Here is a 25,475-nt window from a genome sequence, read left to right as displayed (position 1 = left end):
ATCAGGTCAGCCTGCAGTGGGGTTGACAGCAGTCCTGCTTGGCTTGGGAATGAGTGGGAACCTCCCAAAACACTCCCATTGCTCTGTGACTGCAGAGTAGCACCCCTGCTTGCTGTTCTTGTTCATTGCCAGAGGAGCAGCTCGTTGTTCCCTCACTCCCCAGGCACCTCTCCCTGCCTTCAGAGGGTGTCATCACATCCTGCTGCTTTGGAGTGGCTTTGGGCACACAGGAGGGCAGGGTCTCTGCTCACTGCTGCTGTAAAGGTTATGGCAGAGTTAGGAAACTGAGCTTGGGATGGCCTTGGAAGGAGCAAGCCTGTGGGATGTGTGGCTGGGGAGAGGACTGGGATTCAGAGGGTCTGGGCTGGGGAAGTAGGGAGGGCAGCATGAGGAACAGAGGAAGGGAGCCCCAAACTGGTTTGAGCTGGGCAAGTGAGTGAGGTCCTGACATGTGCTGGCAGCTGCCAGAGTCTGCAGCTGGTTCCTGGGCTCAGTGTCCTTGTGCTGAGCCTTTCTGTCAGTTCTAAAGGCCTGCAGCAGATGTGTGAGCAGCACCTGCCTGCCTTGGGATGGGGCTGTGTGTGGCAGTGAGCTCTTCCAGGGCCAGCTGTGCCCCAGCACATCCCTGGCAGTGCTGCCTCAGTGTCTGCTCCAGCAATTGATTCAAACACCAGTGGCTTTGTTCTGGTTTCTTGTGATAACTGCTCAGAAACTGGGCTTGGCCATTCCCATCTGTGGAATCCTGGAAGGATAGGGACACCCCAAAGCTTGCAGTGTCTCTGAACAGTTTTTGGGAGGCTAAATTGCTAAGTGGTTGCTGCTTTTTCTCCTTTCCTTGTTTTTTGGGGTTTTTTTTCCCATTCTAAAGCTTTCTTTGCAGGGCAGAATTGGTTTCTCAGTATTTTCTGGGTTGTGTTCCACACAGAAAGCAGCAGAGAGAGTTGCTGTGGGACACCTGGAGCCAGCTCAGTGATGCTGTGCAGGCATCATGTCTCTGGCAAATGTGGAGTGAACTGCCCCAAAGGCAGAGGTTCAGTGCCCATCTGAGCACACCCCACACTCTCACAGCAGAGCTGCTGGATCCAGGTGTATGATACAACCACAGGGGCAAAGAGATGATGTTTTCCCAAGTTCCCAGTCATCTAGATCCACCACAGCATGACCTGGAGCTCCCGAGTACTGGTCCAGTTTCTCTTGCCTCCCTAGCAGAGCATTCCTTGGAAATGCTGCTCTGTGCCCATGATTGCTTCCCGGGTGCAGAGTGAGTTTTTGATTTTCCTTTAACTGGAATGGGAAAAGATGCAGTTTTAAAAACCTTCTATGCTGAGTGCCCAAAGACTTTCCAGATGTTGTGCTGCTCTCTGTGCTCAGAGCCCCTTGCCTGAATCAAACCATTTCCATCTGGCCTGCTGGTTTATTGCAAGAGAGCCTTTCTGGACTGGAACCTCTCGCATGGAGGATCGCTCTGGCTGGAAATCATTTGGAGATGCAAAATATCCCTGGGTGTTTGGCTTGGCTGCTGCTCCAGCAGTGGAAGAGCTGGGTTGCTCTCAGCTGCTGCTTTTTGTGGCTCCAGGGGCCTGCCCAGGAGGCAGGGGAGGGTTTGCTCACGTTCCTGAGCATTCATGATTTTCCTTGCTTGCTTCTCTTATGGCTTCAGCTGGTGCAAGTGAGCCTGCTGGCTCTGTGCTTGTGACCAGCACAGAGGAAAAGCTGACCCGTGTGTCGTTCCCTGCTCTGGCATGCCAAAAATCTGCTTTTATAGAGCGTGCTCGTAATGAGCTGTGCCAGGAAACACATGGCTTGCTGGAGACATGAATGGGAGGTCTGTATGGGGCCCTGTGCTCACTGAGAGCCTCACAGGGACAAAGAGCAGATGCTGGTGTGCTCTGCTTGCTCTGGGGCACTCTGTGTCCTGTAGGCTGCAGGGCATGGGGAGCAGGAGATAGGATCAAGGAATGAAGTGCTTGGCTGATCCAGTGGTGGCAGGGAGGACAGGACAGGAGGCCAGGTGAGTGGTTTTACTGCCTGCTGCTCTTTGGGGCTCTCCTGCTCTGGAGATGTGGCTGTTTGCTGGGTTAGAAGGATCTCAGGCACTGCAGGCAAGCAAAGTGCTTGCTGATAGCTTAGGATGGCAATTGTGGATGGGGATGAGGGAGAACAGGAGAGATATGCCAAGCCCGTTGGGCCCCCATAGGTTTAATGTGGGCAGAGGCACTGTGCCTGGCTGCAGCAGGAAGAAAAGGCTGTCAGGGCAGAGTTGCAGTGCTGAGCATCAGCAGCACTTCAGTGTCTGGAGTTTCTCCCTTGTGGGAATTGCTGCCCAGGCTGCATGGGCTGAGCTGGTGCTGAGCAATGCACACACAGCACACGAGGAGTTAAACCTGCCTGCAGGCAGTGCAGCCTTGCTCTGACAGAGGGCTTGTCAGGTCCTCTGGACCAGCAAGCTCAGGATGCTCTAGCTCAGTGATTTCATTGCCCAGCCTTTGGAAGCAAGCCAGGGCTTGAGCACAGAGTTTGCTGCTCTTTGATCCAAGAGTGACTAAAAGCAAAGCCCAAGTGCTGGAGCCATTCCCGAGGACTTGGCAGCTGAAGGAATTGCTGCCTGCAGACAGTGATGTTTAAGTTGCTCCTAAAGACAAGACCTGCTTGATGATGCTTTCTGGGAGTGTGATATTGAAACCTGTGAGAAGCCCTAACACCATCCCTGCTGTCCTTAGGATGGAGCACAGGTCATGGTATTTTCTGAACATGTGCCCATGGTTGCCATTGACACCACGCCTCTGCTGTGGCCGGATATCTCTCTCAGAGAATAGGTGATAAATTAGTCCTGAGTGTGAGCTTCTCAGTCTCTTCTGCCCTTTTTCCTTTGGGGACTGTCTTTCTTGTGGCCCCCAGCTCTGCTCCTGGGCTTGCAGGGAGCCAAGCCACCCTCCAAGCTGTGGTTCTGGATTGTTGGTTTTGCTTGGGGTTAGCAGCAGCCAAACATGCAGCTGGGGGGTGCAGTGGCAGCTCTGCCTGTGTCTGCCTTGCCTTGTTGGAGGTTTACAGAGCTGGGAGGGAGTGCATTAGCTTATCCAAATCCTCCTTTTCCTTAGTGGTTTCTCATCAAAGAGCAACAGCCTGTTCTGCTGCTGGACAATTTGTTTCTTCAGTGGTGTGAGCAGAAGCATGAAGGTCACAGTGTGGGTATGGTGGGGTGCTCATGTATTGAGAATGGATCTGAGGGGGCTAAAAGCTGTCACTGCCACCTTGCTTTGCTGAGCTCTGTTACTTAGCTGGCACACCCAGAGTTGGTAACTCAATTAAAAAGTGGTGGAATGGTCTCTTAATCCTGGTCTTTCAGTCTGAATCTGAAGTGCTGCAGCCTGGGGGTAGATTGAGGCTTCTCCTGCTGTTCACCTCGAGTTAGAGGTGGGGACTGGGGCATCTCTGGCCAGGCCAGCTTGCTCTCTCCCAGCTGTATCACTGGTCTCTCTTCTGCAGGAAGATATGTTGTGTGGCTGCACAAGGGGCCCAGGGTCTTCCTTTGGTGAACTGCTGGGGTGCTGCAAGGGCCCTGCAGGTTTGGGGAGCCAGGGGGAGCAGCTTCCCAGGGAGCATGGCATCTTTGCTAGCTATGAATGGAGATGGACAGGGAGCAGATGTTCAGCAGTGTGTTACAGAGCTCTCTGTCTCCTTCTGTGCTGAGCTGGTGCTGTAAATGCATTCAGCTCCTGCCTTAGGTCTGAGACCTGCACACTCCTGATTCCATGGTGGAGCTGGGACAGCTGAGAGCTCCTGCCTCTGCCATGGGAGCCTGGGAGCTCCACTCTGCTTTGAGAGGCCAAACAGATGCTGGCCAGTCATATCCCCTGCCAGAACAGCTGGCTGGGCCAGTTTTTGCAGTTGGCTGCTTCCATCACATCTTGGTGCTTCTGGGTCTTGATTTTGTTTCCTCTAAGCCAGGTTTTCCGCCTCCATAGCTAGGGTAGGTCTGAGGCCTTTTGCTGGCAGGGAAGAAGAAGAAGAGGATGGCTCCCTTTTGGGGAGAAAGGATGGATGCAGTTTGGGTGCTCTGGGCTGTGCTGTCCTGGGCACTGGAGAGTAATTGCAGCTCCTCTGAGCTGCTGTTCCAGGTGCAGAGCATTAAAGAAATTGGCTCGCACATCTGGCTGAGCTGACCCAGGGTGAATTTTGTCGAAGTGCTCCTGGAAGCAAGTCTGCAGAATAATGCTCCTGGGGCCTGGCTGGAGAATGGGGCTGGGCTGCAGGCTGCAGAAGCACAGAGTGCTGGGCTTGCTTTCCAAACTAGGAAACCTTATACTTGCACAGAGCCCTCTCCTGAATCCCATTCCCAGGCTTTTAGCTCCTGGTTTGGTTGCAAGCAGCTTTGGGATTACTCATATCCTGTGGTGTCTCAGAGATTGGTAAACTCTTGGGTACAAAGTGAAATGGATCCTCTCCTTTTCCCTCTCTGTCTTTTGTCCAGAGCTGTTTTATTTCAGAGGAGCTGGTGCCCAGGAGCTGCACACTGGGAATGCCTGGGTGGGGGCAGTTTGGGGTGGATGGAAGTGTGGATCTCCCACAGGGCTGGGCATGTGGAGCACTGCAGGGCTGGAGGTGAGAGGGGTGCCTGTGCACTCAGCAGGAATCTGGGGCTGTGCAGCAGCTGAAGCCTTTGTGGTTGAGGCCGCATTCCCAAGCGATGTCGTGAGGCAAGGAGACCGGGATTTTGGATTGTTTCAAGATGTAGGCAGCCTGGCCTGGCAGGCAGGGCAGGGGATTGCTGCCTGCTCTCCTCAGCTTGCATGGCTGCTCTGCAGCACCCAGGTGGTGCTGGGTGCTGGGGTGTGCCCAGGTGAGCCATGGAGCTGGCACTGAGGCATTAAAGCAGTGAATTCTAGCTAGAACATTCCCAAAGACATTCCCAGTCCGTGCTGAGTCTGCTGCCACATCCTTGCATTAATGCTGTGGCAGCCTTCGAGGGAGTGGCTGCCATGGGGCTGGGTGTCTTCTACCAGAGGTGTGGAGAGCTCTTTGCTTCCTGGCGATCCCACAGGATTGAAAACTTACTCTGTAGAGCTTCAGATGGCAGTGACTGACTTCACAGAGTTGCTCAGAAGTCTGTCCTGGATATGGCTTTGTTGATTTTGTCACCCTGAAAGGCTCTGCATGTGCTCAGGCTGGAGTCTAGCAATGGCCAAGTCCTGGTTGCAACCCCAAATTTCTCCCCACAGAGAAAAGGAAGGCACAGTTCTTCCCAGGAATATTTCTGGGTTTTGCATTCTCTGAACCTGAGAGAAAGAAAACACAATTCTTATCATTTGCTGTGCCTGTGTTTGTGCAAAAGGAGAATGCAATATGGAGATTGTTTACCCACAGTGATGGGGTTTTGTTTCCTTGGCCTGTCAGGGCCAAGTGTGTGTGTGTGTGTGTGTCGGGACTGTTGGGTGACAATCATGAGTTTTGTGCAGAGTTTAGTGCTTGGCAGGTTCAGTTTTGGATGTATAGAATAATATGGTATAATAAAGTAATCAATTAGCCTTCTGATAAGATGGAGTCCTGTCCTCCCCATCATTCTCTCTCCCCTCATCGGGAGTGCCTGCAAATTCAATACCTGGGGACACCCCAAGACAAAAAATAGAATTGAGATATACTTGTTAGAAGCTAGGACTGGTAATGCAGGTGTATCAGTGTCACTGTTTTTCCTGGGAAGCTGCTATTTGCCCCCCTAAAAAAATTAAATTAGTTTTGAGCAGAGGGTACCACTGCCTGAAGGATGCTGTGTTCCTGCACTCACATCTTTTTCAGAAGGATGATCTCACAGCCAGCATGGGATCTGAGCTCTTCTCTCCATCCTTGTGCATCCTACTAGTCCATGTCCCCTCCCTGCAGATGATTTGCTCTGTGGTGTGTGGGGATGACACCCTGAGGACCTGTAGGTACCAATTGAACCTCCCTGCACAATTCACTTAACCTTTATCTATTACCTCTACAGGAGGGTTTTGCATTTCAATTGAGTAGCACTGGCCACTGGGTGTTTTCAAGCGTGCTGCATTTCAAACATGTTTATCTAATCTGGCTGAAGCTTTCCTGAAAAGCTTTCTGTAGGCACAGTTGAGGCAGTTTTAGTCCAGACACATGTGTGGAGGGTTTCTTTTTCTCCCAGCCAGGGGTGGCTGGTGTCACATGCGTGTGCAGAGGGCGGATGTTTGCCAGCACACACATTTGGGGCTGCTCCATGCTGGCGTGGGCTCTGCAGGACCATGGCTGGCCCAGCTGTGTTGCTGGGGCAGAGAGAGCTCTGCTCTGCCTCTGTCCTGCTGAGGCTGATGTGGCATTGCTGGATCGTTTTTGAGGTGACTCTCACTAAGGGAAGCGTTTTGCTTTGTTCAGCAGCTCCCAGCAATGTGTCCCAGCCCAGATGAGCTCATGAAACCACAGCAGAAGCTGCTGGGAAGGTGTCCAGTGTGAGCTGGGGTTGCCTCTGCTCTCTCCTCTGGGGTAGCCTCCAGTGGCTGAGCCACCCATGGCCGTGGCTCTGCCACACAGGAGAGCTGGGAGGCCCTGCAGCTGCTGAGAGGAACAAACTAATTTTCTTTACTCAGCAGCAGTGGAGATTGTTGGCTTTGTACAGGTTTTACCCAAACTCTGGCATAATGGCATCCCACACAGCAGCCCTCTCCTTGGACAGCTTCCTTGAGCCCAGGAGGTGGAGGGGGATGCACGGACCCTGCTGGCTTCAGCCTTTTTGGGGGCCAGGGCTGTGCAGCTCTTCCAGGGCAGCTCCCATCTCCCAGCACTGGGCCCTGGTGCTCTGGATTGAAGTACTGTGAAAAGCTGTGGCCACCTCTGGGCTTCTGATGTCCTCCACCCCAAAACTCAAGTAGGATTCCTCTGGAGCACATCCAGCTGCTCCTGGTCTCTCCTTGCAGCCCAAATGTGACACATGGTTGGGACAATGGTTTCCAGCACGTGTAGTCAGTTCACCAGTGGCATCTTGGATGCTGTTGTCAGACAAAACACAGGTTGGTGGCTCTTGCTGCACTTTAACATTTATAGATCCCATTTTGCCTTGACACCTGTGCTCATGAGCTGTTCATCACGGGCATCTTGCTTGAGCTGAAATGGTTGTGTCCATTTCCCCAGCATGGAAAACAACAATATGAATAAGACCTCCTGTTTCACCAGGGAGCTGCATCCCAGTGTTTCCTGACACCTGGTAAAATCCCTGCTTCCCGTGTGGGACTTGTGCCAAGCCACCATCATGTCCTTTGTCCACAGAGCCATGTCCTCCTCCCTGGCCATTGGGCAGCTGAAGCTCTCAGTGATCAGAGCTGAGTGAAGTTCACTTGTGCTGTCAGAGATGGGCTGAAAAGCAGCTCTGCTGCTCTTTGGTATTACACTGGTAATGCTGATGATTTAATGCTAGAAGTGCATGTAATTTAAAATAGAACATCTTAAATATTATTGTATTTAAAATATAACATCTTAATACCCTAATGGTCTGCACCTTCAGAGAGAGGTGTCTCATCACAAACTCCAGCACTGGAGCAGAACAGATCCATCTCCTGCCTGAGCTTTGTGTACCCTGGCACTTGGCATGTGCTTTGTCCCATACAGGTGTGGTTTGATGGAAATATGCCTGAGGCATGTCTGGAGAAAATAACAGACCTGGGTTCTGTAGGTTCAAACCTGAGTGGATTTGAGTGCTCTGTTCCCCTTTCCTGCTGCCCCTTTAGCCCAGCAGCAGTTGTGGTGTGAGCTCAGCTCCTGATGCGCTGGAGCTTTTGGGCTGTGGAGCACATGGCTGTGTTTGAGTGAGGCTGGGTTCCTTGCTGAGTGCTCTGGTTGGGACAGATCTGATGTGACACATGTTCCTGCACGTTGTACACCTTGGGGCGTGTGTTCATCTCTGGTTCATGAGCCAGTTGTCACAGACTGGTGGATGGTTCCTGCCTTTAGGGGAGTGCATGGCAGCTGCCCGTGGAGACTTCACTGGACATGCTGACCCTTGGAGCTCAGCATGTTGGTGGGACTTGGCTCAGTGTGAGACTCAGGCTAACAGGACCATCAACAGGTTCCAGAGAAATGCATGGAGCTGGCTGTTCTGCTGCAGTAGAGGACAGCCAAATTCAGAGTTCATAGCTCTGGAATCAGAGAAAATTCAGTTGGGAATTCAGTGACAGAAGGGTCACTGCAAAATGCAGCCCCTGCTGCTGGCTGATGTGTTTGGGACAGGTGTGAAGCCCTGTTTGAGTGCCTTGCTGCTGCTGCAGGACCAGCCCTGCAGGAAATGTGTGCCTGACACCGGGGTGCCCATGAGCAGCATTGCCTTGGCCCCTGCACTGTGTAGCAGGCTCCAAAGGCTTTCCAGCATGGCAAGGGCTCTTATGGCTTCCTGGAATTTGATGGTCTTCAAAATATCTCTTTTGGAAAAGGATTCCTTATCCCTAGCTCTGTCTGACTGAGATGTGTTGTCAAATCGTATCCCTTCACCAGGTTTTTATACAGATGCCAGGTAGGAGGATGTGGCTGAGTGTCCAAAGAGGAGCTGACTTTCAGTTGGACTTTGATAGTGCTCATGTAACTTATCCAGGCAGCCACTCTGTGAAGCTGTTTCTCCTGCAGTGGTGGGAACACACTGTTTTGACCCTGCTCTTGTTCATCTTCATTCTAAGAAGCTCCAAATCTGCCTGGCTTGGCCCCTTTCCCTGCAGAGCATGGTGCTGCTGGCAGAGTCCAAGAGCCATCCTCATGTGCTCAATTGCCTTTTGTTCGCTTCCCTGGCTTTTCCAGCTGGTAACCAGAGCAGAGTGCCTGCAGGGCTGGTGGGGGCAGCCAGATCTGGGAGTGTGTGAGAGGTTCCCTCAGCAGCCATGCCAGGCACTGCCCAGGGAAGCACCCTGCCCGAGCTCCTGGATGGGCATTAGTGTGTCAAGGAGGGCTCTGGGGGGTTCCCATCTCTGTGGAGAGATGCCTCCAGCCCCTCAGGCCCCTGCCAGACCCCAGGACAGCTGTTGCAGTTTGTTGTTTCTGCTTCTGCTTGAGAGTGGGCTGAGTCACCAGCACAAGTTTGTGGTGTGTTCCTGTTGCATCCTCTTGTGCTGTGTTCCAGCAGCTGCTGTGTTTATTCACGTAAATAATCCTTGTTCCACACCAATGTTTCTGTGGGTGATTGCTGGGGCTGCGGAGGTGAGTCAGAGACACAGTCCTGAGGAGAGGGACTTTGAGGAAAACCTAGAAACAGTCTGTGCATGTTTCTGATCAGGGACAATCGTGGTGCAAGGCTGGAACTTAGGACACATCCCAAAAAACTGGACAAGAAGCACTTAAAGAACCATTGCAAGTGTCCAGGAAGCTGCTTGCTCTCCAGGGCTTCCTGGCTCATATATTGCAAGACATCTTTCTGTTCAGGCTGGAAGTGTGACACTCAGTAGTGGGTCGTGGGAGCTCCCTCTTAATGCCCCTGTCCCCAGGGAGCAGAGGGCTCTCCTTGGCTGTGGCAAGCTCAGGCAGCCCTGTTCCAGTGATTGCTGCAGACGGGCTTAAAGCAGCTGTGCTGGCATCCAAGCACAGATCTGTTCAAACTCTGAGTTTTGACACATGTGCTTTGAGCTGTGTTTTTCCTAACATGGCTCTGACTATCTGGAGACCCTTGAGAGTGACTCATGCTTACCTGATCCACTCTTCTCCTTCCCTGGCTCTGAACATGCCCTTCCTTTTCTGTCCTGCAGCCGTGGGCGCCCAGGCGAGCATTCTGTTCACCAAAGAGCCGTACTCGCAGGACGCCCTGCACGGCCGCAGCGCCATCCTCCGCTGCGAGGTCAAGGAGCCGGCGGACGTGGAGTTCCAGTGGCTGCAGGATGGAGTTCCCGTCCAGGACACGGAGCAGCGCTTCAAGGAGGGCAGCAACCTCCAGTTTGCCGCCGTGGATCGGCACCGGGACGCTGGGCTCTTCCAGTGCCTGGCGAGGAACGTGCTCACCGGGGAGGAGGCGCGCACGGCCAACGCCTCCTTCAACATCAAGTGTGAGTGTGGGGCTGCCCACGGTGCACGGGGAAAAGTATTCTCTTGGGAGGGCCAGAGCTGGAAATAGTTTTTCCAGGCTGTCTGTTAATGCTTGTGTGGGTCAGACGGGGATCGGACAGCTTGGGCTGCTCATGGAGGATTCCTCTCCAGCTGCCGTGTCCATCCTGCCCTGTAGTCCTCTTGTGTCTTCTGGTGTCCCTGAGGCTGTCAGAGATGCTTTCTACTGTCCCCTTTCCTGTTTGTGCATATGAAACTGGGACATTATTGCAGCAAGTGTGTCCTGAGCACTGCAGATCCTTTCAGAACTCACCTTAACTCTCAAAGAGCAGCTACATAGGGCAAAGTGGGATCTCTGCAGTGTGGGTGTCTCTTTGCTCCACGCTGCCTTGAGGGCATGTGTATCTCTAAGCATGCTTGTGCCCTTGCTGCCTCCTCTGGTTATCGGTGAGTCACCAATAAGCAGCACCTGGGCTCTGTAGGTTTGGAGAGCCAGCTGTGTTGGTGTTCTTTGATCCCACAGGGATTGAGACAGGCGGTGTGGTTCTGAAGCAGCCGGCCAGCGTAGCCGAAATCCAGCCCTCCTCCACAGTGGTGCTGCGGTGTCACATCGATGGCCACCCACGGTAAGGGTTGCCTCCTGAGGAGTGGACCCTGCCAGGGGCCCGTGCACCTTGGCTGTGTGGTCTCTCTTTCTCTCTCTCTCTATCCCCCTCCCTCTTCCCCGCCACCTTTTTTCTTTCTGCTCCTCCCCCACCTCCCCTCCTCTCTCCTGCAAGAATTCAGTAGAGTCAGGGAAGGCCAAAGGCAGGATTGAGCCTGTGCCGAGCGCCGCGGGAGAAGGCAAACGGCTTCCCCAGAGCCGCCTAGCGAGGAGCACAGTAAGGATGGGCTGGCACAGCCCAGCTGCTGAGCTGCTTGGTGTGCTGCAGTCACTCTCCGTTGCTTCCCAGTCGTGTCCCGTCCACCTTGGCTGCATGTCTCATGGCTTCGTGTGTGTGTCGGCGGCGGGACGGAGAGCCAGGGCACTGGGCCATCTCTGGGCTGTCTCCTCCGCACACCGCTCCCGGGGCAGCCCTGACGGCACCGTGCCCCTGCTCACCCGCCTGCCCCTGTCTTGCAGCCCCTCGTGGCAGTGGTTCCGGGACGGTGTCGCCCTCCCGGAGAGCCACAGCTCCTACTCTGTGAGCAGCAAGGAGCGGACGCTGACCCTGCCGAGCGCCAGCCCCGATGACAACGGGCTCTACTACTGCTGCGCCCGCAGCGCCGTCGGCTCCGTCTGCAGCCACGACAACTTCACGCTCAATGTCATCGGTGAGTTGTGTCCCCACTGTCACACTGCCCTGCCCACAGCCTGCTCTGCTGCAGGGGAACCTCAGCCTAGCATGGCTTTCCTCTGTGCAGAGACAGGCCCAACAAATCCTGGCCAGGTGTCACAGACGTGTTTTATGAAAAATCCTTTCCTTAGGATTTTTTCTCCTGAGAAGCTGAGAAGCCTCAGGAACAAAATGTGAACAACCATCCTCTGCTGCTGTAGAATGCAACAGGTGGATCTGTGATTGGTCTCGTGTAATTGTTTCTCATTAATTGCCAATCACAGTCCAGCTGTCCAGACTGTCTCAGTCAGTCACAAGCCTTTCTTATCATTCTTTTTCTATTCTTAGCCAGCCTTCTGATAAAATCCTTTCTTCTATTCTTTTAGTATAGTTTTAATATAATATATATCATCAAATAATAAATCAAGCGTAAAGTCAACATTCTCATCTCTTCCCTCATCCTAAAACCCCTGTGAACACCACCACAGCCAGGCTGGAGCCAGCCCTGTCTGTGTGTGTTAATTCATCCCTGTGTCTTTCTGAAGCAGATTTATGCTGTCTTCTTTTGTAATGGAGCACCCTGGAGGCCGTAGGTGCTTCTGGTTTTGCTAGTCATTGCCATGTGGCTAAATGCCCTGTTGGCCTTTGGAGGAAAGTCCTAAGGAGGGTAGGAATTGCTGACATTAGAGGAGTATTTGGAACTGGACAGGAGAATTTTGCTGTCCAGTGTCAGCTTTGATCTGTTCCTACAAACCAGGGTGCTCAGGGCCCTGCTGGAAACAAGAAGGGGTTTCCCTTTCTGATCAGCTCCTGGGCTCTGAGTCCCTAACTCCAGCTGTGCTGGCATGTTTGCCTCCTTTGGCCTTGCAGGGCGTACCCAGCTCTTCTCTGAGCTTTCCCAGAGCACTGGTGTGGGGACACCAGAGGCCCCTCTGTCCCCCTCACCCTCCTGTGGTCTGTGCCTTTGCAGATGAGAGCTTTCCTCAGGCAGTGATCGTCCCTCAGGACCTCATTGTGACCAAGAACGAAGAGGCCATGTTCGACTGCCAGTTTGCAGCCATGCCCCCTCCCACACAGGAGTGGCTCTTTGAAGACAACCCTGTCACCAACAGATCCAAGTAACAGGGACCCCAGGGATGGGGGCAGGGCTGGGAGGAGAGGGGCACTGTGTTCCAGAAGGGAGAGGTCAAACCCTGCCTGTACAGGAGAGCAAGCACACAACATCAGAGTGGTCATGGGGATTGGGTTTAGCAGGGGCTTGGTCCTTGTGCATGGCATTTACCTGAACAGGACTCAGGGAGCAGTTTGTCCTCACACAAATCTGTGAGGCTGTCACTTCTAGATGCCCATGCATGATGGCCCCGCAGTTAGGGATGTCTCTCAGCCCCAGATGTGGTGGTTTATGGAACCAGGGAAGCTCAAGCTCCAGAGGCCCACTTGGGGCAGTTCACAGTCAGGGATGTGTCCCAGTATTAGATGCCAACACATGGCGATCCCCAGACTTGGGAACACCTCCCAGGCCCCAACATCTGCACAGCAGTCACTGGGCCCATGGCTCTCCTGCACTTCCACATCCATGTGCATGGTGATCCCCAGAGCCAGGAGTGTTTCTAAGCCCCAGGCAGCCTAAGCATGGGGCAGCCTGCAGGGCAGGGCAGTGATCCTGGAGCTGGGATATCTCTTCCAGACTCTGGAAAGCAAGCAGTGCCATCTGGGTGCTGGCAGCCCCTGGGCGCCACCTTGTGTCCCCTGCCCCCTCCTGGCTCTGTGTGCTCCCAGAACTGGCTCCTGCTTGCTGATGCATTTTTTTGGTGCGAGCCAGCTCTTCACCAAGAAAAAAACTTCTGTGAGCTCATTTCCTCCATTAAGAACTTATCCCAACCATCTTGTTTATGTGCAGTGGGAAGCTTTGGCGTGGCCCCTCCTGTTTTCACAGGCTCATGCAGGACATCTCAGCTCTGTAGCTGTGGCATGTCCTGCAGAGATGCCCACTGAGCCCTTGCTCTCCCCGTGTGCCCAGGACCACCGTGTTTGCCAATGGCTCCCTGCTGATCACCCAGGTGAGGACTCGCAGCACCGGTGTCTACAAGTGTGTTGGCCACGGGCAGAGGGGGAAGACTCTGGTGCTGAAGGCAACTCTGCGGCTGGCAGGTGAGGTCTGGGGCTGGTGACAGGGTGGGCAGTGGGTTCCAGAGCTCCAGTGTCACCCTGGAGCTGTGTGACAGTATAGCAGCGGGTCAGTACATGCAGTGGTTCGTCCTTGCTGTCTGGATGAGGGGAGCAAACAGTTTGTGTGCTCTCACCTTTAAATGGTGCCTCCCCTGTGAATGATGGTGTTGGTGGGTTGGCTACATCTTCTTGCCCTCTTTGAGCCCTGTGGTCTCTTGTTCCCCTCAGAGATTGAAGACATGGCGCCCTTCTCCCCGAAGGTGTTGACAGCAAACCAGGGGCACCGCGTGTCCTGCCCTGCCCCACAGGGCATACCCACACCCCAGGTCTGGTGGGAGAGAAACCAGGAACGAGTTCCCACTGCTGGCAGGGTGTACCAAGAGGCAGAGCAGCTCATTTTCACAAGTATCACCGAGATGGATGCAGGGATCTACACGTGCCATGCTGCCAACAAGGCTGGAGAGAAGAAACAGGAGCTGAGCATCACTGTGGCTAGTAGGAAACTTTCTGAAAAGGGTGGGAGCAGAGGAGGGGCTGGGTAGGGGGTTAGGATGAGCTGGGCAGCATGGCTCATTACCTCACTGATACAGAGAGGCACCTCTCGTGGCTGAGCTGCAGGTTGCACACTGCCTGTGTGTTTGCACTGCTGCTGGCCAGAGGGTAGTGAGTGGCTCTGTGTAACCCTTTGCCTTTGTGCCCAGCGGTACCCAAATGGGTGGAGAGGCCCAAGGACAGCCAGCTGGAGGAGAGCAAGCCAGGATACCTGCACTGCCTCAGCAAGGCCTCCCTGAAGCCCACCGTCACCTGGTACCGCAACGGCGTCTCCATTTCTGAGGTGAGGCCACAAGGCAAGCCCCTGCCCCTCGTGGGCACTCCTGCTGGGCACCTGCCCTGCTGCTGCTGTTTCTCACCTTGTTGCTAGGCCCAGCTTCCCTGTCACCCCCACTTTGGCCTTATTCCTGGCACTAGCTCCATCCTGCTGAAGTGTGGGTGCACAGTTGGCTGGCAGTCAGCCCTGTGCTTCTGGGGACAAGAACCGCTGGTCTCGGTTCTCTGTGCAGGTCTCAGCAGGGCTGTGTTTATCTGAAGCACGGTGTGGCACGTGGCATGCCAGCAGTGCCACAAGGCAGGGCTGACCCTAGGGCTGGTGACAGCATCACTTGTGCCCCGCTCCTTCCCCCGCTCTGCGCAGGACTCGCGCTTTGAGATCTCGGAGAACGGGACGCTGCGCATCAACAACGTGGAGGTGTACGACGGCACCATGTACAAGTGTGTGAGCAGCACCCCGGCGGGCAGCATCGAGGGATACGCACGGGTGCACGTGCTGGGTAGGCTGGCAGCCCCTCACGTCCCTCCCTGGTGGCTGCAGGGGTGGCACCTCCAGCTCCAGGGAGCCTGAACGTCACATCTGTGTGTTGCAGAGAAGCTGAAGTTCACCCCGCCGCCTCAGCCCCTGCAGTGCATGGAGTTTGATAAGGAGGTCACAGTGTCCTGCTCAGCCACGGGCCGGGAGAAACCCACCATCCAGTGGACTAAGACAGGTCAGGGGGATTTGGTTGTGGTGTGCCTGCTTCTCACCCTGAGGCCACGGGAGCTTCACCTTGTCCCACCTCCAGCGTGGGTGAAGCAGCTGTGACCCCCTGTGTCCTGCACAACTGCTGCATCCATGCTGTCGTGTCCTGCAGATGGGAGCAGCCTGCCATCCCATGTCAGCCACAATGCTGGCATCCTGTCCTTCCACAAGGTGAGCAGGAGCGACTCAGGGAACTACACGTGCATCGCCTCCAACAGGCCGCAGGGCGAGATCCGCGCCACTGTGCAGCTCGTAGTAGCAGGTGAGGGCTCTGTGGCAGGCAGGGGTGTTTCCTGCTGGGCTGCCTTGGCCTGGGGGGCAGAGGAAGCAGAGTCTGGCCTGGTCCTGAGCTGTGTCTCACAATTTGTCAGGGCTTTGCATGCAGCCTGGGAGGGCACGTACCACTGTGGCACCGTGCTGGCCGTGCTCCTTGGTGGGAGCTTAGCACCATTCCCAGGAGCTGACAGAGTTCTCTGCCTTCAGTTTATGTCACCTTCAAGCTGGAGCCAGAGCCCACAACGGTGTATCCAGGCCACACAGCCATGTTCCAGTGCCAGGCAGAGGGGGACCCCGTACCGCACATCCAGTGGAAAGGGAAGGACAAGATTTTGGATCCTGGCAAGCTCCTGCCCAGGTACACAGCCTCCATTCCAAACTGACACGTGGCACAGCGGGACATTCCCAAGTATCCCTCATCCCTGCCCAGTGTGAGGGTGTCAGTGGTGCAATCCTGGGTTCATAGCTTGGTGGGCAAGTAGTTGACTCCACGTGCCAGGACTTGGACTGTGCTGGCCCCAGGGTTTCCCTTTCTGCCACAGCCTGCCAAGCTGTGATTGAGCTGCAGTCATCTGTTCTTTAGTGTTGGAAGCTGATGGCACTGGGGACGTGGGGCTGCAGGTGCTCCAGGCCTGCCTCTGTCCTTTGGTGTTTGCCAAGAGCTCTGTGTGTGTGGTTGGCAGGATTCAGATCATGCCCAATGGCTCCTTGGTGATTTACGACGTCACCTCCGAGGACTCTGGAAAATACACCTGCATCGCTGGCAACAGCTGCAACATCAAGCACCGGGAGGCATTCCTCTATGTTGTAGGTAAGGAGGGTGCCCAGGGCTGGGACATGACCTCCTGGAATCCCTGGCAGTTCTAGGCCCTGCTTCTGGCTGTGGTTGTGGCTGCCAGGCAGTCCCAGCAGCATCCCCACTGGAATTCAGCAGAGTGTGCTGTGGGATGTGCATAGTATGGTGTGGTTGGGTGAGGAGGTGGCCACAGCAGTGGGTAGGGGGCTTTTCACATCCCTCCAGCACATTCCTGAGCAGGATTTGGGAAATCCCTCCATACCCCCATGTGCTGGATGCTCTCTGCCCCACAGACAAGCCAGCAGCAGAAGAGAATGAGGGACCTGCCAGCCACACGCCCTACAAGATGATCCAGACCATTGGGCTCTCCGTGGGGGCAGCTGTTGCCTACATTATCATTGTGCTGGGGCTGATGTTCTACTGTAAGAAGAGGAGGAAAGCCAAGAGGCTGAAGAAGCACCCAGAGGGCGAGGAGCCTGAGATGGAGTGTCTGAACGGTGAGGCCAGTACGCCTGAGGGTCGGGGCTTCACCACAGCCCCCTGTCCCTGTGCTGGAGAGCCTGAGGGGCAGGGAGCTCCCAGGGGATGGGAGGACTCCTTACCCATGGTCTCTCACTCTGTGGTTTTTGCCTGGTGGCAGAGACCTGCTGCCAGGTGAGAAATGGGCAAGTCAGTGTGAAACCTGAATCCCAGCCTCACCTTGTGCCATCTCTGCCTGCTGAGTTGTGTCTCACTCCTGCATCCCAGCACCTCCACGTGGGATCACTGTCCCAGGGGAGGGAAGGATCCCTGGTGCAGTGTTATGGAACAGTAATGTTCTGCTGGCCCCTTCAAATCAGACTTCAGCAGCTCCTGGTGCTGAAGGGAAGATATGTCACTGAACTCCCTCTCCAGTGAGGGCTTGTAACTGGTGGGGTGCAGTTGAGCTTGGTGTCCCTAATTCCCTGGATCTCCCCATTCTCCCATCTGCATAAATGCAGATGTTCCCCCTCCCAGTTCTCCAGCACACAGCCACATCCTGACCATGTGCAATTTGCTGTGAGGGCCTGGCAAAACATAACTGCTAGTTTTGCCTCCTGGTTTTCTCCTTGCATTGGCACTTTGAGCAGAGCCAAACCTCCAGAAGAGAAGTCTGGCTGTGGGGAACCTCCTAGGAGCAGGGATGCAGGAGCATCTCAGCAGCTTTGTGCTCTGCATCTGCCTCTACTGTGAGATCTTTCAGTGGAAAAGCCACAGGCAGCTCACCTGGGCCAGCAGGCTCTGGCCAGCATCCCCTTTCTGGGAAAGAATTTATTTCAATTGTTTCTGAGGTGGTCTCAGATTTTTATCTTAACCTGTCTTTATTATATTTCTTTTCTGTTAGAGTTTGCCTCTTCTTATTCCCTTCATTTGGAACCAGGTTAGCTGCCAGGTGCATCCTCATTCTTACAAGCAGACCCAGCTTTCCCTACACTCCTTTTTGGTCCTTCCACAGCCTCTCTGGAGAAGTGGTTTGTGTTTGCTGTCAGCTCTAGTGGAGTTGTTCCATTCACCACAGTCTTCAAAGATCTGGCTCTTTGCCTCCTTTTGCACGTGTGGTCCCTTGTTAGCTGGGTGACACAAAGTGTTCCAGCACCTGCCTGAGTACCTACAGGTGCTCCCTGGCTGACCACCAGCTGACTTTTCCAGTGCTCTTGGGATCCAGACAGATTTAATCTCTCCATGGACTTGCAGTGGATCTTAGCTATGGATTTCCTGTGGATCAGTGCACTCCTGACCATCCAGTTACTTTCCAAGGTTACATCCTTGCTGTGCCACATACTCTGTGAGGAGAATTTGCTCTCAGTATCCATGGCTGGCTCTGCTGCTTTTTTGTTGTTGTTGTTGTTGAATACAGACATAGCATTTGGGGAGGCTCATGGCTGTGGGGACTGATTTCTATGCTAGTGTCTCCTCCAGGAGATGCTCCTGTGTCTGTAGCAGGTAGGTGGGCAAAGCCTGCAGCTTCCTCACACTTGGTTCCTCTCTGGACTGCTGGATACATGAAGCCTCCTGTCCTTTTGTTACCAAGTGCCTTGTCCAGGCTCTGTGAAACATGAACATGTGTGTTCTCCAAAGTGGCTCCTCTTGTTGCTGCCTGCTGGTGCTGTCTCTCAGTGGCAGCACACTCATCACTCTGCTGCCTTCTGGATTTTTTTGGCACAGTTGCAGTGGTCGTCTTGTGTTATCTTCTTGGCTTCAGGCTTGTGGTCTTGAGACAGATTAGTCATGAGTGCAAACAGCAGAGGGTCAGGCAGTCCTGCTGATAATGAGTGTAAAACCAGGGAGAGTGTGAGGAGCATCCAGCTTTGATTTATAGGGTAAGTGGTGTTTTTTTGTTTTTATCTTTGCAAATCTTACTCTACCACGTGAGAGCAGACAGATGTCAGTAGCCATAGCTCTTAAGTCAACATATCTCAGTGTTCACAGCTCCAGTCCTACCTGTGACAAAGCCATGGTCCCTGTCATGGTGGCCAGGCCTGCTCAGAATGTGCTGGTACCTGCCTTGCACACGTGCATTGTAAGCAGGCATGTACACACAGTGTGATGCAACAGCCTGTGGTGGAAACTGCAGGCAGTGGGACTCTGTTGGATTTACCTCATGCTGGTTTGTCTTAGTTTTGTTAAAAATTTCCTATTGTGTGACTGTTTGCCTAGTCCTTATTCCAGGAGGAACTGAAATGGAGTAGTGATGCTGGAGGGGTGAGTGACCCTAGCTCAGCGCTGTTCCCTGCTTTAAATTCCAACTCCTGCCTTCATCTTATGGAAAGTACCTCTTCCTGGTAACCAGGTCTGATCCAAGCACTAAATACATTCAAAATCAAGGTTTGCCATCTATGCAGTCATTTCTCTTCAAGCTGCCTATAAAATGCAGAGTTTTCTATTCTCTCAAGGCAGTTGTGCTTTGTCCTGTTCTCTGGATGCTTGTGTTTGTGCTAGGGAAGTTTCTAGTGAAGTTCCTGTGCAGAAAGCTTGCTGGGGCTGATTGCAAGGAGTTCCTAGCACTGCTTTAACCCAGCCAGTTAAAATCCAGGCTGGTCTGGTCTTACAGGTTCAGCACTTCCAAGGATATTCCCAAGGCTTGCTGGGAAGTGAGTAAGGAGCAGGGACATCAGAGTACAGCAGCTGGTGTCAGATAGACTTGAGAGTCTCTTGGATATCAAGAGACTGGGGCCATAGTGAGCAGTGTCCATCTGCTCCACCTCTGCCTCGCCCATCCCATCTCCTGCTGCTGCCCTGGAGGGTTTTGTCAATGGTAGTTTGGATGGAGCCACTGCTTGGGGATGACTGAGTGGGATGGACAAGGCCAGATGGGGCTGGCTGGCTCTGGGACCAAAGCCATTGCTCAGCATCTGATTTCAAGGGCTGCTGGGCTGCCAGAGATGGGGCAAAAACTGAGGCCAGGCCACTCTGCTGCCTGGGGCTGGAGTGCTCGGAGTGTCGGAGCCCCAGGAGGGGCTGATCTTCCACTGTGTGGCCTGGCAGGATGCTGCAGCTGTCTGTGCTTCCCTGGCAGGCGGTGCTTTGCTGCAGAATGGGCAGATGACAGCAGAGATTCAGGAAGAAGTGGCCTTGACCAGCCTGGGCAGCAGCTCTGGGGCCAGCAAGCGCCACAGCGCCACGGACAAGATGCACTTTCCACGTTCCAACCTGCAGACAATCACAACCCTGGGTATGCTGGGCCACCCTGCCCGTGTCCCCACTCCAGCAGGACACCTGTGGCTGAAACCCCAGCGTGTCCCATCCAGAAATCAGGATGTGCTGGGTGCAGAGGGCTCTGCAGCCCTGGAATGTCAGGCACACCTGCTGTCCTAACGCATGCCACCTTCCTCTGTGCTTCCCCACACTTGCAGGCAGGGGGGAGTTTGGCGAAGTGTTCCTGGCCAAGGCCAAAGGTGCAGAAGATGGTGAGGGCGAGGCGCTGGTGCTGGTGAAGAGCCTGCAGACGAGGGATGAGCAGCTGCAGCTGGATTTCCGGCGGGAGGCAGAGATGTTTGGGAAGCTGAACCACGCCAACGTGGTGCGGCTGCTGGGGCTGTGCCGCGAGGCTGAGCCTCACTACATGGTCCTGGAGTACGTGGACCTGGTAAGGGCCCTGCCAGCAGGGAAGCAGAGATGTGACAGCAGTGGGAGAGGGGCCTGGAGTGTGGCAATGGGCTGGCAGCACAGGGCAGCTGAGGTGTAAGGAGACCAGGCTGAGCTTGCTGCTGTTCCCAGCCTCTGGAGGGGTCTCAAGGGAAATGGGTCTCCTGCAAGACCTGGAAGCGACTTTGTCCTCTGCAATCTCCTAATTTCTGGTTTATGTCCTGGGCTCAGCTATACAAGCTAAGTTGTGTGACTCCATGCTGCAGAATGGCTAAGGGCTGTGAGGAGTCTGGAGTTTGTAGGAGAGAAATAAATTTGAGACATGAAAAACCTGGAGATTTCAGGCCTGCTTGTCCTAATCTTAGCCAGTTGAGGCCCAGAAACAAGATACTGGCTTGCCCTACAAGGCAGGGACCATGGATCAGGAGATGAGGATCTGTGGGCCTGCTACATCCAGGCACTGCAGGGACCAGTGAGCCTTGTCAGTATGTGGAGATGCTGACTCTGAATTGCTGTCTATCTCCAGGGGGACCTGAAGCAGTTTCTGAGAATCTCCAAGAGCAAAGATGAGTCTCTGAAGCCACAGCCGCTCACTACCAAACACAAGGTGACCGTGCAGCTCTGGAAGGGCTCTGGGGCTGGGGAGCCTAAGGAGGGCAGGCAGTGCTGACAGCTCTCTGGGGTCAGGTGTCTCTGTGCACACAGGTGGCCCTGGGCATGGAGCACCTCTCCAACGGCAGGTTCGTGCACCGGGATTTGGCAGCCAGGAATTGCCTGGTCAGTGCCCAACGCCAAGTCAAGGTCTCCTCCCTGAGCCTCAGCAAGGACGTGTACAACAGGTCAGGGAGCCTGACAGGGGACTGGGAGGGGGTGAAATGGCACCAGGTCTCACTGCCTGCCTGTCCTGCCCCCACAGTGAGTACTACCACTTCCGCCAGGCCTGGATCCCGCTGCGCTGGATGCCGCCTGAGGCCGTGCTGGAAGATGAGTTCTCCACTAAGTCGGATGTGTGGTCCTTTGGGGTGCTCATGTGGGAGGTCTTCACGCATGGGGAGATGCCCTACACTCCACTGGCAGATGATGAGGTGCTAGCAGGTACGTGAAGCACCTTGTGCTGTCCCTGGAATTGTAGGGGACAGCACAAGTTGCTTTACTTGTGGTAAAGGGGGCCAGATGGGCTGTATGATGACAGTGCTGGGGAGGCTGTCCCAGGCTGTATGGAGAGCTGCTGCTCTCCTTGCATCCCCCAGAGAGGGTCACACCCCTTGCCAATGTTTCCTTTCGTGCCAGGTCTCCAGTCAGGAAAGACGAAGCTCGCGGTGCCCGAGGGCTGCCCGTCCCGCCTGGCCAAGCTGATGCAGCGCTGCTGGGCCCCCAGCCCCAAGGACCGGCCCTCCTTCAGCGAGCTTGCCACCACCCTTGGGGACAGCCCAGCCGACAGCAAAGCCTGAGCCCCCCAGCCCTTGCTGGTGAAGGATGTGGCGGGGTGGAGCGGGGTCTGTGCGTGCCCGGCAGCCCCTGGCACTCCCACTCCCCTGATGCGCCAGCGAGCAGCTCAGCATCAGCAGCTGCTGGACTCAAAGCACAAGCCAGTGTACCCCAGCCCCAGCCCCCTCCCCAGTGGGTCCCAAAGACAGCCCTTGCTGCCTCCTGCCCCCTGCCTGCTCAGCCCGGTGCCCTCAGGCTGCTGGTGTGGATGGAGCAGCCGCCCCTCCCACGGCAGAGCTCGGGCGTCCCTGCTCACCACATCCACCTCTGCTGGCCTGGCCTGGCCTCTGTCCGTCCGTCCGTCTGTGCTAGGCATGCCTGCCTTCCCCTTGCCCATGGGGACAGGCCAGCCAACAGGAGCACAAAGTGCCTGGCATATGAAGGAGCTCACTACCTTTCCCAGTTACCCTGTGCCTTTTTTTGTACTTATGACTCTGGGCAGAGCCCCCTGTCTCCCTCTTCCAGAGCGCTGACTCCTCCCCACCATAGTATTTCTGTTACTGGAATGCAGCCTAGAGTTGGGTTAGTTTGTTTGCTTGAGTGGAGGGTACTGCAGCCAAGAAGGGTTGGGTTTTGTTGGGTTTTTACGTGCTGCTCTCAATAAAGAAGGCGCTTTTTTTTGTTTTGTTTTGTTTTTTTGTCTTTGTAAAACGCTGCTGTCAGATAGCGGTTTTTCTCCACATGGCTCCTGGGAAGGGTTTGGGCCTCATTCATCAGGCATCTTTCTGCTGTGTTTAACCCCTTTGCCCCCTGCTCAGGTGAATCTGAGATGCTGCTCCCAGCCCTGGGTGCCTTGAAGGGAGCGCTTTGCCTCAGCACTTGCTGTCTCTCTGGGCAGTCATGAGTTGCTCTCCAAGAGAAAATGTCCCTCTCAAAACTCCAGGCAAACAACCACTCATGGTTGTTGTGGATAGCTGGCCTTAGCCCAAATGCCCACCGTAACTGGTATTCATTCACATGCCTTTTTCACATCTCTGAAGTGAAACCTGCCTAATCTTTTTCTTGGTACTCTAATTAAACCTGTATTATTCAGGAAGCTTGTTTGTCTAACCCCTCTTTATGCTTAAGGAAGATGCCTGCATACCTAAACAGGACAAGGCTTTGCATCATAATTTTGGGCAACACGGTAAAAAAAGTGACTCTCAAAACATCTACACAGTTCTTGCAGCATTTCCAGCTTCAGGGCTTTTTCTACTGAAGTAGTTTAGACACACCCTTGCAGGATGACAGAGTTTATTAAATTACAGCCCACAATTCTTTATCACTTTCTGCCACTGGCTGAAACACCACAGTGACTAAAGAAACCACTGTGCATTCATAGATTCAGAGAAGCCAATGGGAGCAGATTTACCTTCTGCTTTCCCACTTAAAGGATTTTACTTTTGATGTTGAATTTTTTTGTTTGAATTTTTGTGTATGAATTCCTAACCTGTCGCCCTTTTAAACAAATTTTTTTAGGTCACCATGAAACATTAAGGTTGCCACAAAATGCACATATTGTTTTATTCCATTTCAAATTAAGCAAGATATTTTTTTCCATTTTATCCTTTGATATCAGGCATTCTCCCTAAGGTTGGTTGGCTGACCCCACTTCTGGTATTGATTGGGTTTGTGCACCCACCTCTGGCTGTTCCACAGCCCACGGTGGGTTGTGGGTTTGTACAGGAGATTTCCAGCTTTTGCAGGATGCTGGCAGGGCCAGGCCTGGATGGGGACCCTGGGGGATATTCTGTCACATGTGGTCTGCAGCCCTCTCCTCTGAACAATGGCAGGGTCCTGGCAGTCTCCTCAGGAAGGGAAAGGTGTGCACGTGGTGTACAAGAAGCCCCAATCCCACAGCATGAACCTGATCCAGGCCAGCATGGGTTTGTCCCTTGGAGCCACAGTGAGGCACCAGCAGCTCCACTTGGCTGCACAGCCCTGGCTTGGGGGTTATACAGACAGATCTGAGTCTGGCAGGAGCCCTGGTGGGGCTGAACTGGGGGCAGTGGGCACAAGCTGCACAAGGGACATTCATCCTGGTATTAGGGGAAATGCTTCCCCTCAAGGGTGATAAAGGTCTGAGTCCCAGAGAAGCTGTGGCATCACCATCATCATCAGAGATGCCCAGTGCTGGACCAGAGAAGTCCTGAACTACCCATAGTTGGCTCTGCTTTAATCAGGGATGGACCAGGTATGTCCAGGATCCTCTTCCCATCTCTGCTACCCAAAGAGGTTATGGAGATATTGGAGGGGGGAAGGTGCTCATTTCTTGAAATATGCTAGCTGGCCCTGAGCTCACATTTGGTCCAGGCTTGGAAACTGGGTGCAAGCAAGTTTGCTGGCAGCTGCTCTGCCAGTTATCAAAGGTGTTTGTCCCTTTTCCAATACTTGCAGGTGGAGATGTGGACTCTCCCCAAGCAAAGATCTCTTGGCAAGCTAAGCTGTGGCCGTGCCTGGGTGTTGGGCCCCTCTCTAGAGGACAGCAGGTCTGGTTTGCTGGACCTGGCGCTCCCTGGTGTGGTAGGCTTGGCAGCAGGTGACTGCCACCCTGACCTCTGGCTGCCTCCATGACAGTGTGGGACTGGTGGCACTGTGCCTGTTAGGGACAGAGGGATCAGGATGTGCCTTTCCTTCTACTCCTTTCAGCCTCATGTCCCTCTTGTTGCTCCCCCAGTGCATGTGCAACCCTTCTGATGCGTGAGTGTTGTGCCACTGCTGCTTATGTGCTCTCCAACTTGCCAGTGACCTGTCTCGTGCATTTGCTGTTGTTTGATGTCCTTTTGTTCCACTTCTCACACCCATTCCATTCCTGTGGACTTTCTTGCCTGCTATCCTTCCAGGTAGGAGCACTGCACTCTGTGGGCTGATTCCTGCAGCCAAGCCACATGTGGTGGCCTAGCCAAGCAGAATCTCAGCCTTGCCATGGTTAGAGACCAGAGATGCCAAGGATTTTGGGGGTACCACCCTTGTTCTGGCATCTCATGTGGTGGGAGGGTACAGCATGGCTGCAGTGAGCTGGTTCTGTGAGCAGCATCAGGACTGGGGGCTCTGCTTTGTCCCGACACATCCTGGAGGCTCCACAGCTGTTTGCCATGCAGACAGGACCTGGTGACTACAGGGAAGCACCCAAATGGAAAGTCACCAAAGCTAGGACAAGCTCCAGACCCAAACAGTGCAGAATGATGGGGGCTGGGATTGTGTATTTTTGGGAGTGACGTAATGAAAAAATTCTGTATCGTTGGGGAGGGGAGAGATGTTGGCCAAAGTAATTGGAAACAGCAAGCTGAGCAAATGCAGTCCCAGCTAAAAGTGGTGGAACAGGGCAGGGAATCAGTCCCTGCAGGAGAAGCAGAGCACCTTGGCAGTGGACAAGAGGTGGGATCCAATTGCCTCAGCCCAAGCTGAAGGAACACCTTGCAGAGGAGTGTGTGGGTGATCCAGGGCCAGAAAGAACCACACGGCTCCATCAGAGCGCAGGTCCACGCAGAGAGCCACCAGCTGCGACCAAAATGGAACATTTGCTAGACGGTGTAAGAGAGCAGCAAGCAGATGTGAGTCCCAATGAACAACTCCCTAAAGCAGACAGTTCCAGCAGGAAGTCCCTGGTGTTTTCTCTTGCCCTGAAGTTATCCAAATCCCCCCTGCAACCTTTGAGCACCCTGGTCCATGAGTGCTGTGCAGCTTGAGGAAGGGCTACCTGGTTTGCTCTGATTTCCTCTGCTGCCCTGTGGCTCTGCTGCAGCTCTGTGGAAACTCATGG

The 25,475-nt window shown here is 54.2% G+C and overlaps 1 protein-coding gene across 2 annotated transcripts in view; it reads left to right on the top strand.

Moving 5' to 3' along the window:
- The window catches only part of PTK7 (protein tyrosine kinase 7 (inactive)), a 34,312-nt gene extending 11,958 nt beyond the window's left edge, over positions 1-22,354 (top strand). The window contains exons 2-20 of one of the 2 annotated variants that reach the window (XM_064709572.1): positions 9,720-10,013; positions 10,535-10,637; positions 11,135-11,325; positions 12,298-12,445; positions 13,348-13,478; positions 13,725-13,991; positions 14,198-14,331; positions 14,689-14,824; positions 14,918-15,037; positions 15,182-15,331; positions 15,553-15,703; positions 16,029-16,156; positions 16,435-16,638; positions 19,677-19,832; positions 20,014-20,246; positions 20,772-20,852; positions 20,933-21,084; positions 21,162-21,340; positions 21,536-22,354. In XM_064709572.1, coding sequence (XP_064565642.1) covers positions 9,720-10,013; positions 10,535-10,637; positions 11,135-11,325; positions 12,298-12,445; positions 13,348-13,478; positions 13,725-13,991; positions 14,198-14,331; positions 14,689-14,824; positions 14,918-15,037; positions 15,182-15,331; positions 15,553-15,703; positions 16,029-16,156; positions 16,435-16,638; positions 19,677-19,832; positions 20,014-20,246; positions 20,772-20,852; positions 20,933-21,084; positions 21,162-21,340; positions 21,536-21,696 — 3,119 coding nt within the window. In that variant the 3' untranslated portion in view covers positions 21,697-22,354. Of the gene's footprint in view, positions 1-9,719; positions 10,014-10,534; positions 10,638-11,134; positions 11,326-12,297; positions 12,446-13,347; positions 13,479-13,724; positions 13,992-14,197; positions 14,332-14,688; positions 14,825-14,917; positions 15,038-15,181; positions 15,332-15,552; positions 15,704-16,028; positions 16,157-16,434; positions 16,648-19,676; positions 19,833-20,013; positions 20,247-20,771; positions 20,853-20,932; positions 21,085-21,161; positions 21,341-21,535 lie in introns of both variants that reach the window. The other variant, XM_064709571.1, reaches the window with a different exon arrangement.
- Positions 22,355-25,475: the final 3,121 nt, after the last annotated feature.

The sequence above is a fragment of the Zonotrichia leucophrys genome, chromosome 3 (genome assembly GCF_028769735.1).
Source record: "Zonotrichia leucophrys gambelii isolate GWCS_2022_RI chromosome 3, RI_Zleu_2.0, whole genome shotgun sequence".
In the NCBI taxonomy this organism is placed as follows: Eukaryota; Metazoa; Chordata; class Aves; order Passeriformes; family Passerellidae; genus Zonotrichia; species Zonotrichia leucophrys.
The sequence above is the reverse complement of the archived record's forward strand: the minus strand, read 5'-3'. Positions and strand labels throughout refer to the sequence as shown.